Source organism: Furipterus horrens, unplaced genomic scaffold (genome assembly GCF_987537825.1).
Source record: "Furipterus horrens unplaced genomic scaffold, mFurHor1.1.pri manual_scaffold_4, whole genome shotgun sequence".
NCBI lineage: Eukaryota > Metazoa > Chordata > Mammalia > Chiroptera > Furipteridae > Furipterus > Furipterus horrens.
The window spans coordinates 122711640-122726565 of NW_028327174.1; the positions used below are offsets into that span (position 1 = coordinate 122711640).

At 36.8% G+C, this 14926-nt stretch overlaps 1 protein-coding gene across 7 annotated transcripts in view; it reads right to left on the reverse strand.

Annotated features, from left to right (window-relative positions):
* FANCC (FA complementation group C) overlaps positions 1-14926 on the reverse strand; it is a 306042-nt gene that overhangs the window by 179135 nt on the left and 111981 nt on the right. For all 7 annotated transcript variants that reach the window (XM_090274026.1, XM_090274030.1, XM_090274029.1 and 4 more), the window contains 2 exons: positions 14695-14779; positions 6528-6622 (listed from right to left, as the gene is read on the reverse strand). In XM_090274026.1, the coding sequence (XP_090130152.1) occupies positions 6528-6622; positions 14695-14779 (180 nt within the window). The remainder of the gene's footprint in view (positions 1-6527; positions 6623-14694; positions 14780-14926) is intronic.

Consider the following 14926-nt stretch of genomic DNA (forward strand, 5'->3'; position numbering starts at 1 on the left):
ATTATAACAGCAATGCACACACCAGGCACTAAATAAATGCTCATTAAATAAAACTAATAAATATTAAAATATGGCTTCCTGTATAATTTTCAAAAGGATTTGAATGGTAAGTTACATTCAACGTAATATGTCACTCTATAACTTTTATGGCAAAAGTATCACTTCTAAAATAAAAGAAAGTACACCCAAGACATGTACAAGAAAGCATACCGAAGATGTATAATTGATTCATGCACCAACAAGAATCTCTGTCTTGCATTTATGATCAACGTATGTGACTATAAAGGTACAGATTTGTGATAGGTCTCAGCTTCCTAATACTTAAATAATATTATTCTAGATATCTTTTTTATCAGTTAATATTAGGAGCTTGTATAACAGTGAGAAGAAAACTGTTTTCCCAATCTCCTAAGCCTTCAACCTCTTCCTACCAATGCTTTCTTCTCAGAATCCTATTCAGTTCTTTTTCAATTTCAATCAACTCAATTCTATGATCTAGTCTGACTACCACCTCCTCTCTCCCTTGTTTCTTGAAACAGTAAGCAAAGTTTATCATTTCCAATTCCTTATCTCCCCACTATTTCTTAATCTGTAGCAATCTCAAAGGTCATTCCTCCTAGTGGCTAAATCCAGTTGTTGCTTTTCAATCCTTAACTTGCTTTATGCTCTACAGCTGCCCTGTCCAGTACAGTGATCACTACACATACATATGACTACAAATATATTGAGTACAAATAGGTATGTGAACCTATGAAATCAAAAGGCGGACCAAGAATTTCTGATGAAGATCTAGCATCTGAATTAAGATGTAACTTGTATATATAAACGTTAAGTATAACATACACACTGGATTTCAATGACTTAGTATGATAAACAAGCTATAAAATAATCTCATTAATAATTTTATGTTAATTGTATGCTGAATGAGTATTTTTGAAATATTGGGTTAAACAAAATTATTAAAATTAATTTCACCTATTTCTTTTTATGTTTCTTAAAGCAGGAACACAAAAATTTAAAATGGGCCATGCATTATTTTATTTCTATTGGACAGTGTGGCACTATAGCATTAGATATTAGAGTGACTGCTACTCATTCCGTCTTGAAACATTGCTTTTACTTCTTTAACCCCTTGCCCCTTGCCACCACCACCATTTTTAGTCTGCAGTGTTGCTTATTCTTCTACTCACTCCTTAAATGCCAATCTCTTTCAAGGTTGCCCGGAGCCCTTTCTAGATACTCTGGGTGATCTCACTCTCACTCAAAGCTTCCACTATTCCCTTACCTTGATGACTGTAAACCCTTCATTTGCCAATAGGCTTGCTCTCCTGAGAATGGTATGTTCAGCTGCACCTATATCTAAGTACATCTGCACTTCATCTGCCATTTCATCTTTTGGATATTTATCTTATTATTATCATAAATCTAGCCCCTCTTATTCATTTCATTCAGGTCCTCACAATTTCTTACCTTTATTACTACATTAGCTTCCAAAATTCTATCCCTGCCACCTTCCGAATCAATTTCCTTCTGCTGTTAAGTTTCTAAAACTCACACCTGGCCATATGATTTCTCTGTTCAAAATACTTCAGTGGTTTCCTCACTGCCTTCAAGGTAAAATAAAAACTTCTTATAATATCACATAACTCTCGGTGCTTACCTGTCTGTCAGCTTTGTGTTTGTCACCAACCCTATAAAATCCTAACCTCAGGTATGTCTAAGTACCTGCAGTGCCCTGAATGTACCAATTGCTTTCTCACCATCATGCTTCCTCTGCACATGCTCTTCCTGATGACAGCAATACCACTCCTAAAATTCCATCCCTGCTCTCCTAGTTACCTTTCAAAATTCAGCTAACGTGTCATCTCCCCCAGGAAATGTCTCCGAACCCCTAAGTCTGAGAAAATGTCCCTCCTCTGTGTTACTATCATACCTATATACAGCTTTACCAATAATCCAATCACACTGCCTTTGGATAATGTGGTCAGTCCATGCATACCATGAAGGTAGGAATAAAGTGTTTTTACTTTATCTTCCTGTGTTATACTTAATAAGTCGTCGGCAGCCGTCCGTCTCGAGAGACGATGGTGTAGCTTCCCAAGAGTCTATCTGCACCGCCGAGAATGGCTGTGCAGTCCGACTCGGGAGTGACACGGTATCTGTCTCCTCCCGTGTTGAATCGACATCTTGCGATGACGCTGAAGCTACAGAGCCTGGGCAGGGTAATATGGAGGGTCTGCTGTTGCCCATGCAGCAGACCCCCCCTCTCTTCGCAGCTGAAGGGTCCAAGGGAAAGACGGAGTCGATACAGCTTGGTTTCAGGTGCGCCGCAGGAGTTGCCGGTGTTGACTACAACGTCAAACCGCCTTAGGGACTCCGGCTCCGGATTTTCTGTCGGGGTTTACTCCCCTAGCCTTTCCCCTGAAGAGGTATGCCGCAAGGCAGCGGAGGTTTTTTGGAGTCAGAGTTTTCCTTCTCTGATGTGCCCTGACTGGAAGATCGAACCAGCGACACTTAGCTCGCAGGCCGACGCTCAATCCACTGAGCTAAACCAGCCAGGGCTACTTAATAAGTACCTATTGATAAACAGAGGCTATATTAAATAAGGGGAACCCACAGAATAAAAGGCTAGAAATTTTTTAATGGGCTAATACAATCATGAGTTAAATAAAAAAAGTTAAATCCAATCATCCTAGAAAAACTTTAAATAGAAGGCCTATATCAGGATGTATTAAGCCAAGCAATAGAAAAATATATCCTAAATAATCATTAAAACATCAAACACTCAACAGAAGCAACAATTTAAAACATTAAATGCTAAATATGGTTTTCTTTTTTTTTTCTCTTTTAACATGTTCTAGAAGGAATTTCATCCCTGAAATATTAAAATCAAATGGTTAAAATGTTCTAAAATGTTGGTAATTTCATTATTCAGGATACAAATTCAGCTGCTATAATTGTGGCTTTAAGAAGATAGAAGCTAATAATTCTCTCATATTAAAGTCTGGGAAGGTCATCTGGTACTGATATGATGGCTTGCTGGTGATGGGGACCCAGGCTCTTTCTATATTGTTGCTCTGCTATCTTAACACAAAGTCTCCACTTCATGCTCTAAAATTGTTTCTCTAGTTTTCACTATCCCACTGGTCCAGCCAGCAGAATAGGGACAGAAATAGTGGAGGCACATCTTTCCCCTTTAAGGGCTAGCCCTCAAAGTTGCACACACCCTTGCACTTGCACCCCACTGGCCAGAACTCAGTCACTTGGCCACACTTAGGTCCAAAGGAGATAGATGGGAGAAAGCTGGGTGACAAGGTGATGAACTAAAATTCAGGGATTCCATTATTAAAGGTATAGGGATCACGGATATTTGGGAATGACCAGCAGCCTCCTCTAAGTACTTAGGGGATGATCTTCTGTTTCCTGGAAATTTTAATTTTAAAGAATGTAATTTTATAATGAACATCAGTAAACACAACATTTCATTGTGTTCCCCTTTCCTTATTGCCATCTCCCCTCCCCCCCCGCCCAAAGTATGTGCTCTTGGCACTGTGTCGTATTTTGTGTATTTTATTTGCCTCACTTTCTATGTTCCTTATACCTGTTTTCTCTGACTTCTTTTACATTTTTAAATTTAATTTTCCCCTCCTCATTGAAAGTTGAACACTGTGTTCTCTATTGTATTATTGATTGCTCTAGAAAGGATAGCACACGCACTTACTAAAGTTTTATAAAGTTAACCTTACTGTTGCTTCTTCCTAGATAATACAAAGACCTTAGAATAGTTTCTTTTTTAATTCCTCAAGACATAACTATTTTTCCATAATCATTTTCATATAGATTTACTTGTGTATTTACCACTAACAATTTTTTTTCATTCTTTTTTGCCTACCAACCAGACTGTCCACCTCAGATCACTTTTCCTTTGTCTGAAGTGCATCTTTTTCAAGTCCCTCTATTACAGGTTTTCTAGTGATAAGTTCTCTAGCTTTTGTTGTCTGTAGTATCTTTACTTTGTTTTCATTTTTGGAAAAAATATTTTTATGGGTGTAGAATCCTAGTTTGTCAGTTATTTCCTTCCAGTACATCGAAGATATCTAATTTGCTAAAACTTCTTTTATTTGCCATATCTTTTAACTTCTCTTACATAGTTTTCTTAAAGTATATTTTATTGATTGTTGATACAGTAGTCCCAATTTTTCCCCCTTTGCTCCCCTCTTCCCAGTAGCCCCCTTCCCTCCAGCAATCCCACACCCGATGTCCATGGGTCATGCATATAAGTTCTTTGGCTTTACCCTCTACTATATTATTCTTAACTTTCCCCTGTCTATTTTATACCAAACAATTAGGCTTCTTATTAATCCCTGCACCATTTCCCCATTTCTCCCCCACCCCTCTAACAGCTGAAAACCCTCCAAATGATCCTCATATTTATGACTCTGTTCCTCTTCTGGTTGTTTGCTTAGTTTTTGTTTTTATTTTTTAGATTCAGTTGTTGATAATTGTGAGTCTGTTATGATTTTAATGTTCATAATTTTGATCTTTTTTTCTTAAGTAAGTCCCTTTGACATTTCATATTATAATGGCTTGGTTATGATGAACTCCTTTAGCTTTACCTTGTCTGGGAAGCACTTTATCTGCCCATTCATTCTAAATGATAGCTTTGCTGGATATAGTTGTCTTGGTTGTAGGTCCTTGCTTTTCATCACATTGAATACTTCTTGACAGCCTCTTCTTGCCTGCAATGTTTCTTTTGAGAAATCAGCTGATAGTCTTATAGGCACCCCTTTGTAGGTAACTCTCTGCTTTTCCCTAGCTGCTTTTAAGATCCTCTCTTTATCTTTAACCTTTGGCATTTTAATTATGATGTGTCTTGATGTGGTCCTCTTTGGGTCTAGCTTGTTTGGGACTCTCTATGCTTCCCAGACTTGTACGTCTATCTTCTTCACCGAATTTGGGGAGTTTTCCTTCATTGTTTTTTCACATAAGCTTTCAATTTCTTGCTCTTCCTCTTCTCCTTCTGGTACCCCTATGATTCAGATGTTGGTACATTTAAAGTTGTCCAGACGTTCTTAAGTCTCTCCTTATTTTTTCAATTCCTATTTCCTCATTCTGTACTGGTTGACTTTTTTTCTTCCTTATGTTCCAAATCATTGATCTAAACCCCAATGTCCTTCCCTTCACCATTGGTTTTGTGTGGATTTTCCTTCATTTTATTTAGCATAGCCTTCACTTCTTCCTTTATGTGTTTGCCATACTTAAGTATATCTGTCAGGTCTGTGAGCATCTTTAGCACCAGTGTTTTGCACTCTGCATCTGTTAGCCAACCTAACAAATGAGGAGATAGCCAACCTATCTCTTCATCGCTTAGTTCTCCCAATGGAACCTTGATCCGTTCCTTCTTTTGGGCCATACTTCTCTGTCTTAAATATGTTTTTCATACCATTTCTATAACCTTGTTTTTCATACCATTTCATCCCTAATTCCACTTATCAGTTCCTTTCTTCAGTTCTTTATATTAATTTTCCTTCCAATTAAATCTGGCATTCTTTGCTTCCCTCACCAAATTCTTTTCACTTCTACTGTCCCTGTCCCTTCTATTCCTCTTTCAATATAACAGAAAATGACAAATATTGTCTTTGTCATCTCTGTTGGCAATTTTATATTAAACAAAGGAATGGTCAAAAAGCAGTGAATTAAATTATATTACCAGTCAGGTTGATAGACAAAACCACATGCATTAATCTGGGTGGGTGAGTTCATAATACTATGAACCATATGTATACCAAGTAGAGTCTGATAGGCATCAGTGACTTCTTAGGGTTATGGCAGCAAGAGAGTGGTGAGTAAGAGAAAAGAACAGCCAACTCGCTGGTGGTGAGGGCAGTCACAACTCAGCCTCACAACATTCTGCAACTGGTGCCTGCACTTCAAAAGGAAGCAAAAACAAGACATGGGAAAGCAGGTAGCTGTCAGCTATCTGGACTAGCACAATTGAGTAACCAATTTGATGGTGTGAGCAGCAGTAGCCAAGTAGCGCCATGTGTTAGTCTGAGAATACTGGCCTGGGTGCCAACTGAAATACACAAAATAAAGACTACTGTTCCTAGGGAACTTCTGAATTTTAGTTTTGCTACAAAATAGATTCTGAGAGAGGAAGAGAAGTACCTGGAGAGGAATTACATAATTACACTATTTATACTAGGTTGGTAGGGAGAAACAATTTTAGAAGAAATTTTTGCTAGAGGGAAATAGAGTACATTCTTTTAATTACATAAAAGTAATATTTCAAAACCACTCAACATTAGGTCTCGTAGGCATGGGAAAATTCACCTTAAAAACCAATGTCTTATAGAATTCACAAACAAAAATGAAATCTCTTAAATAACAACACTCAGCAATATACTGTAACAGCAAAGAGTATGTTTGAAATGTTTCGAAAACATCCTAGAATGGGACTGTCACAGCAGCACCTTTAAAAAATCAATTTAATTCAAAGCGGTACAGGGCAAGATTTACTATCTTACCTGTGTCCAGGAGTTAAGTTTCAATTCTCCAGAATTCTGTGGTTCTTTGTTAATCAGACAACACAAGCACCATATTAGAATTTTTTGGCTTTCATCTACAAAAAGAAAAACTAAAATGAGTAGGTTTAATCAAATAAAGTGGGAAGATAATCAGTATAAAAATATAAAACAGTATATTTACAGCAAATATATTTATTATATTTTAGGAAAATCTCAAACTATTAAGTTCATAGAACAAGCATCCAGGACCACATGTGAAATTTAACTTTGTGGGGTTTTTTTTTCTTGTGGGTTTGGGATCAGGTATACTGAGCCCTTGTATGGTCAATTCCCTTTCTGTTATAGCAGCAATTTTTAAGGCCAAAGAAATTATGGAAAGAACTGGGCTTTTCTCAAGACTAGTTCTTTACCTCTCATTTCAACCTTTTTAAGGCAACATAATTGTTATAGGCAGCACCCAATATTCTGACTTAATCTTTTAATTGTCTAATTTGCCAAAACACACTCACTTGTTAAAAACCAATTCAACAAAAGGACTGTTTAATATCAAATGGTTTGGATAAAATAGAAACCTTGTAACATGCTCCTAATTTTTTACTCTAAAATTTAAGACTTTACTAAATACATGATGAAAATGCTGAAGTTCAAAATCTTACATTTGATAGGAGTATCTATTTAGTGAGCCATTTCTTTTTTCTCTTTTGGAAACTGAGTCCATTCCGGCTGAAAATTTTGTAACAGGATTGAAAAGTAAAATGAGGCCTAAAAACTGAAGATGTCAGTTACCTGAACTAGAGCCAAGCAACTATGGACTTGATCACAAGGCCATGGAGGTGAGGCTGAGGAAACCCAACACGTGGAATTAATCTTCTGCAGAATCACCTGATTCCCTTGTGGAGGCAGAAAAATAAATTTTCCTCCCACCCTTCTAAATTCTTCTGTCTGGACAAATAATCAAATTAACATGAGACAGATTAACAGGACAAAATGACCAAATTTATGATGTATGTGGAGGCTCCATAAGAATATGGGAGCAGAAGAGAAATCGGGTACTAAGGCTTATATGCCATCTGGAGCTAAGCAGAAGGTGGTGGTGATTATGTGGTCTGAGACCTTAAAGGGTAGAAAGACAATTCACATGGAGATGAGGAAAAAAATGTTTTAAGTAAATGTTTGCTGGACTATCTTTAACAATGGGATACAAAGAAGACTTTGATCAAAGAGCCTTACTAGGTCCCTCCCTGTATCACTCTTAGTTCATATTAAACTATATTATCTATGATGATAGCTCACTTCCTGGAGCAGGTTCTCTATCTAAATTCTTTAGTAGTTGGGGGGAAGGTCAATATATTTTTCTAAGTCTTTTGTTAATTCAACCGGCTTAAAATAATCAATATTCCAAAAGTCATATTTTTGGCTGGCAAATTCTGCTTCCTTTCACCCTTTACCTTCTTATCTTCTGCCATCTCATAAACAAGCATTTCTAAGGGTTTCATTAACAAGAAATAAGAAAAATACAAACCACAGTAAGCTACCTCTGCGTTTTCAACCACACACCAAAAGACACTAATGGTAATTTTTAAACCCATTTTTCTGCAGAAACATCTATAGGCTTATAGTCTCCTAATAACTAACATCTCTAAACAAATTTTATCATAAGTTATTCTGAGGTTCGTTCACATTTCCCCCTAACTTTTATGAGCTCAAATACAGCAATAGCTTGAGATCAATTTATTTCCAGAATCATATCATTTAACCTCTAATGATCCTAGGGTTCTTCAGGTTGAACCAATGCCACTGATTAAAAATGTAACTATTGTATGTCCTATGCTTTAACTATATTAGAAGAAATTCCATCTTCATGCCACAAGTGTGACAGACATATCCAATGATAGGCTTGAGGGAAGACAGAAAGAAGTTAGGAAAAACTCCCAATAAGTGGAATGAGGAAGTAGGAGTGGACATCATAGGCCAATAGACCAATAGGCAGATCCTCTCATCAGATCCCTCACCTCCACGCATACTCTCAAAGAAAATGTATATGGCAAGAAACTTCTGCAGTGCTTATTGATCTCAACAACAACAAGGACTAGCTAAAACCAGATCAATCCAAGGAGGAGAAAAAATTGACTAGACTGACCCCAAGCTCATTATACTATCATTATAATGAAAATTGACACCACAAGTAGAAGAAAAGCCAGGGGAATGAACTCCATGACACTTCCAGAACAAATCACATTAGTAACAAGACCCCGCTCCCAACATGAAGGCAGAGATAGAATTTGGTACCACAAAGCTGAAAACACATAAAATCCTAGGAACTAACTGAGTATGGGGCCCTACTCACTACCAAATTCGCTCATGTCCCCTTGGATGGGTATTTTCACATCTTTCAGAGGTTCCCTGTGAGATTTGCAACCAGGAAGTAGTGGGCAGCAGTAGCCAATCCCAGGCTCAACCTGTGGATCCTGTCTTGAAAAACAAATGCCCTGACCTCTCTCTAACTCTACCTAAATAAAACTTACTTTTGCCCTCACTCAGGCTCGTTCTCGAATTCTTTCCTGCATGAGTCAAGAGCCTGGAAGTCCCAGACCATGCTCAGGTAGAATCCAAGCTTACAGAAGCAGCTTTTGGGTTAAAAAGAATGCAATATAATGGAGAGCATTTCCCTAAGAAAGAGAAAGAAAGGAAGAAAGAAAGAAGAAAGGAAAGAAGGAAGGAAGGAAGGGGAGGAAGGGAAGAAAGAAAAAAAAGGGAAAAACAAAGAATATGTTAATTTATGGAGATTACCTAAAAGAATCCAAAAGATCAGAGTTTCTTATTAAAAGTGAGTGAAGTGACAGAAAACAAAGTGACTGCCAGGCAAACCTCCAGAAGCCAGGTAGTGAGTGGCATTGCTCCCTCTCCAACTTCTCCCCCTCACACAGACACACAAAGCAGTGAAGCAGGTTACCCTGCCCTGGTGAATACCTAAGGCTCCACCCTATACAACTTAACAAGTGCAATAAGACAGGGAATCAAAGCAATTCTACCTAATACCGTATTCCCTCACTTATCGCGGGTATTACATTCTAGACACCCCCGCAATACGTGAAAATCCGTGAAGTAGGAAACTTACATTTATTTTAGTATTTATATATATATTTTAAGGCTTTATAAACCCTTCCGACATACTTATAAACCGTTCCCAGTCCCTTATTAACCTTTCTCATTCCCTTATTAATCTTTTCCACACTTTTATAAACACTACTTATGTTCTTAAACATATTCTACACTCTTAAACTACGTAACTTTAACTACATATACAGTACCACAAAATCCCACGATGTAGCAAAAAATCCGCGATAAATAATTAAATATAATATTTTTTTAAATCTCACAATACAGTGAGGCCACGATAAGTGAACCGCAATATAGAGAGGGACTACTGTACACAGAAACAAACAGAGGGAGGCTGCTAAGTTGAGGAGACAAAGAAATATGCCCCAAATTAAAGAACAAAACAAAACCCCAGAAAAAGAACTAAGCAAAACAAAGCCAACCTATCAGATGAAGAGTTCAAAACACTGATGATAATGATGCTCAGAGAACTCCTTGAGTATGGTAAAAAAATAAAGGTAGAAATGAAGCTTACGATAAGTGAAATAAAGAATAATTCACAGGGAACCAACAGTGAAGAGAAGGAAGCTGTGATTTAAATCAACAGTTTGGAACATGAGGAAGAGATAAACATTCAACCAGAACAAAAAAAAGAAAAAATAATTTTTTAAAAAGAAGAGGCTTAGGAACTTCTGAATCATAGGGATGCCAGAAGGAGAAAAGGAAGAGCAAGAAACTGAAAACTTATTTGAAAAATAATGAAAGAAAGCTTAGCAAATTTGGCAAAAGAAATAGACATACAAGTCCAAGTTGCACAGAGAGCCCCAAACAAGTTGGAACCAAAGAGAAACACACCAAGATACATCATAATTAACATGTCAAAGGTTAAACATAAAGAATCTTAAAAGCAACAAGAGAAAAGCAAGGAGTTACCTACAAAGGAGTTCCCATGAGACTATCAGTGGATTTCTCAGAAGAAACTGCAGGCAAGAAGGGGCTGTCAAGAAGTATTCAATGTGATGAAAAGCAAGGACCTACAACCAAGACAACTATATCCAGCAAAGCTATCATTTAGAATGGAAGGGCTGATAAAATACTTCCCAGACAAGGTAAGGTTAAAGGAGTTCATCACCACCAAGCCACTATTACATGAAATGTTAAAGGGACTTATTTAAGAAAAAGATCAAAATCATGAGCATTAAAAAGGCAACAAATTCACAATGATCGACAACTGAATCTTAAAGAAAAAGAAAAAAAAAAAAAACTAAACAGACAACCAGAACAGGAACAGAATCATAGATATGGAGATCATTTGGAGGGTTAGCAGCTGGGAGGGAGAAGAGGGAGAATAGGAGAAATGGTGCAGGGATTAAGATGTATAATTGGTAGGAATAAAATAGACAGGGGGATGTTAAGAATAGTAGAGGAAAGGGAGAAGCCAAAGAACTTAAAATGCATGACCCATGGACATGAACTAAGGGTGGGGAATGCTGGAGGGAATGGGGGTACCCAACAGAGTGGGGCAAAGGGGGAAAAATTGGGACAACTGTAATGGCATAATCAATAAAATATAGTTAAAAACAGGGGGAAAAAATGATGGGAGTTTCTCCCAGGTGTTGAGAGATTCCACACATTTAGTTCAACAAGTGTATTTATTTTTCTCCCAAACAGAAAAAGAAAAGCCAAAGAAACTTTCACCCACCCTTTAGCTGGTGACTTCCTTTGCCCAGAGTCTATGCATTGGTATATACACTAAAATGTACTGCTAATGAGCTTACATTTAGAAATTTACAAATGCAAGTCATCATTTGTTACTTATGAATGCCACAAGCACACTACGAGGATAGTATCTGTCAGCCCTGGAGGCCCTGACTTTGGGAATGGAGCATCAAGCCAGGCAGTTAAGGGAGATGAGGGAAGTCAGTGGCAGCAGATCTTAGTGAAAAATTGGGTCTGTAAAAGAGTGGAAGAAAAAAATATATACCAACATATATCTGACATCTAATATTTTACTTTTTGATATCTTCAACTAAAATTTCAAATAAAAACTAATTTCAACTTTAATTTTATAGTTTAGAAGTATGAATGCAGCATTTTTTGAAACAATAAATATTAATTGTTTTAAGCTACCAAGTTTGGGAGCAAATTGTTACATAGCAATAGACAATAAATAATGAAGAAGAGAGGTTATAGCTGTTATGTTTAAATATGAAAGCAGAGCTAGATCGAAGGATTCCAAGGAAGTAAAAACAGTAATTTTAGGCAGGCAACACTACTGAATAAAAGGTGTCCTCTCTCTATTATTAATTTCTTTATCTCTTTATGGTATCTTTTCATTTCCAAATACTTTTTACTTCATTATTGTCCTTATTTCTGATCCTGTTCTCACTTAAAATTATGGGAGATTTCTTTCCTTGATGGAAATTGTTTACTTTTACTGTATATAAAAAGTAATTTTGATATTGTAAAAAAAGATTCTTTCCTGAAAGAAAATGCCCACAATGAAACAACAGCATAAAGGCAAGATCTAGTTACTCATGGAGTTCTGTGCCTGTCAGTCCTCTCTCTGAGCTCAGAATCAAAGGGTACCTCAAACAGGAACTGAAATTTAATGGGCAGTTCAAAAGGCAGCACAAGCATTGAAAGAACAGATGGAGAATTTGTTTCTGGTTGTCAGAGGGGGCCAATGTAATGAAGATAAGGTGCTAAGGAAAGATGACAGACTGATACAGCTTAAGGCCATAGAGATAAAAATCAGTCCAGCCTCTCACTTTTACAAATAAGGAATCAGAAACCCAGGGTTCCATGGCTTCTCTTAGAAAACCAATCTCATCTACTGTCCTCCAAGAGTCAGCCCCAGCATGAACTCCCCTGTAAAATTCTCCTTCCTCTCAGCTACTTGTTCAGCCTGTGGTCTCTTTTCTCCCTAACTGGAAAGTAAGCGAATTAGGCTCTAGCATATGAAAAAAAAAAAAAAAAAAATTCAGTAAATATCCGTTCAGTGAATATATACATTCAGGTGGAGCTGGCCAGTAGCAAAGCCAGGACTGGAACACTTCAACCACAGCGGTGAAATCCATGTGGGAGGAGGGGGTGTTAGATCATTATTACAACAATGAAGACTTCAGAAGAGTGGGCTCCTGGCTCTTATTAGCTTTGTATTCTGGGATAAGTGGCTTATTTACCCTATTCCATTATTACATTTTCTGTGAGAGTATCATCAAGAATTCAATTAGATCCACTATGTAATCCACAGACCAGTGCCCAGCACAAAGTGAGCAATGCTTCTCATTCTACTCCTTTTATTCTATGACACAAACTTCCCAAATTTTAACATTCTGAATTAGGAATGTGTCTTACACATACGATGTACACTTAAAGGGCATAGTATTTTTTTCTAAAAAATGGTTATCCAATCCATGAAGTATCTAACAATGTGTGCATTTGAACAGAGAAAATTCAACAGTTTCTTTTCCTTTTTTCTTCCATCAGTATCATCAGCCTCACTCAATATATTTCAAACTTTTGGTTATGACCCATCAGTAGACTGTGAAATTAGTTTTGGGTCAGGAAGACCATTTTTAAAATAACTTAGTGAATATGGACTGCTCATAATAAAAATAAGCATTCTTTAATAAACAGTGTGTGTATATGTATCTATATGTATAATAATATGTGTACACATGCATATAAACAGAAAATGTTATTTCTGGTCAAAGGTGTCTGAAAAACACTGGCATGGCTAAAACACACAAACATAGGACAGTTAAGTGTGGCTCAGGTAAGTGTGGCAAATACAGTGATGGCTGTACAATGATGGTCTTGCCATTTCAGATCAAGAACTTGAACAAGCTCAAGGGGGAGGAAGCAGCAAGAGGAACAGATAGATGAAAGTGGGGGCGAGAGAAAGTGAGTTTGAATGTGTTCAATACAGCCATGTATGTATGCTCACAGGGCCAAATGCTGATGTTTCTTCCCCACCTAGTTTATGGTCCTTATAATGACTTATGGCAGGCTAGGAGAGAGAAATTGTATAATTCTTTAAAACATCAAAGAGAAATATTCATTTTATTTTTTTATTCAGATATCATGTTATACAATCAGTCTTTGACTAAAAATATGAAAAATAAATATTACATTAACTAATATTATAGTCAAATAAAGGCAATAAACCTCAACTATGCACCTTCTGATGTGCCTGTTCCACCCTACTGTAGGCCCTAGGACGACAAAGAGAACTAAAACCACAGTACCTGCTCTTGAAAGGCATTCAGTCTTCCAGGACATCAGAAAGGCAAACCAACAATTATAAAACAGTGCAGTAAGTGTTATAATTAAGGGAAATGCTGGCAGCTATGGAGACACTTAAGAGAGGTTCCTTACTCAGCCCCAACAATGTGATTTAAAAGGTTTATGAGGAGAAGATATGAGAACAGAGTTCCAGACAAAAGGAGTTGCATGTCACAGGCCCAAACATCATGCACCTTCAGACACAGTTAGTAATTTGAGCTGGCTACAATGCATGTGGTGTAGCTGCGGAGAATTAAACATGAAATGAGGCTGGACAGGTAGGAAGGAGATCAGTAAAGAAACACCTCCCCAAATACATCCCAAAATTCCTCTTAACCTTGGTAAAATAAATTGTCATCCCTAAATAATGACAGAGTAATGCAGGATTCAGACTCTAAAAAACAATTTTACACAGGAAAACAGTATTTGAGTTCATTTAAAACCATGAAACCAAAAATTATTTCATTATTATAACTGCTTTACACTGAATTTAAAATTAGGTTATGATAATCATTGGTGAATTTTCATACAAGGAATTCTATTTCCTATAGCTCTTCTGCATGTGTATGTATGTGTGTGTGATTACCTTTACAAACTTGTATGAATACCAATAAAAGATGCCATCTTTGTAATGGAGCAATGAATACATATGAAAAGTTGCTTCATGAAATATGGAAGACAGGTTTATAATTTAAAGCTCTGTATTTTGTTACACAATGCAAAGATTAAAATTATCATTAAAGTTTGTGTTTCTAGAGAACATTCTTTGGATTCTTACCATATCCTAAGATAAAAGGATTCCAGCAAGTTTTTGCCAACAGTTGACCAATTGTAGGAAATCTTTCAATGATTGTACTTGAATCCTATAAAACGAAATTATGTGTTGGTCAGTAAAAGTGCACTATACAACTTAGAAAGACTGAACTGACATTATAGGTTGAAGGAGCTTTAATGCTTCTTATTTAGTATGTATTTAAGAAAAGTAAAAAAAAAAAAAAAAAAAAAAAAAA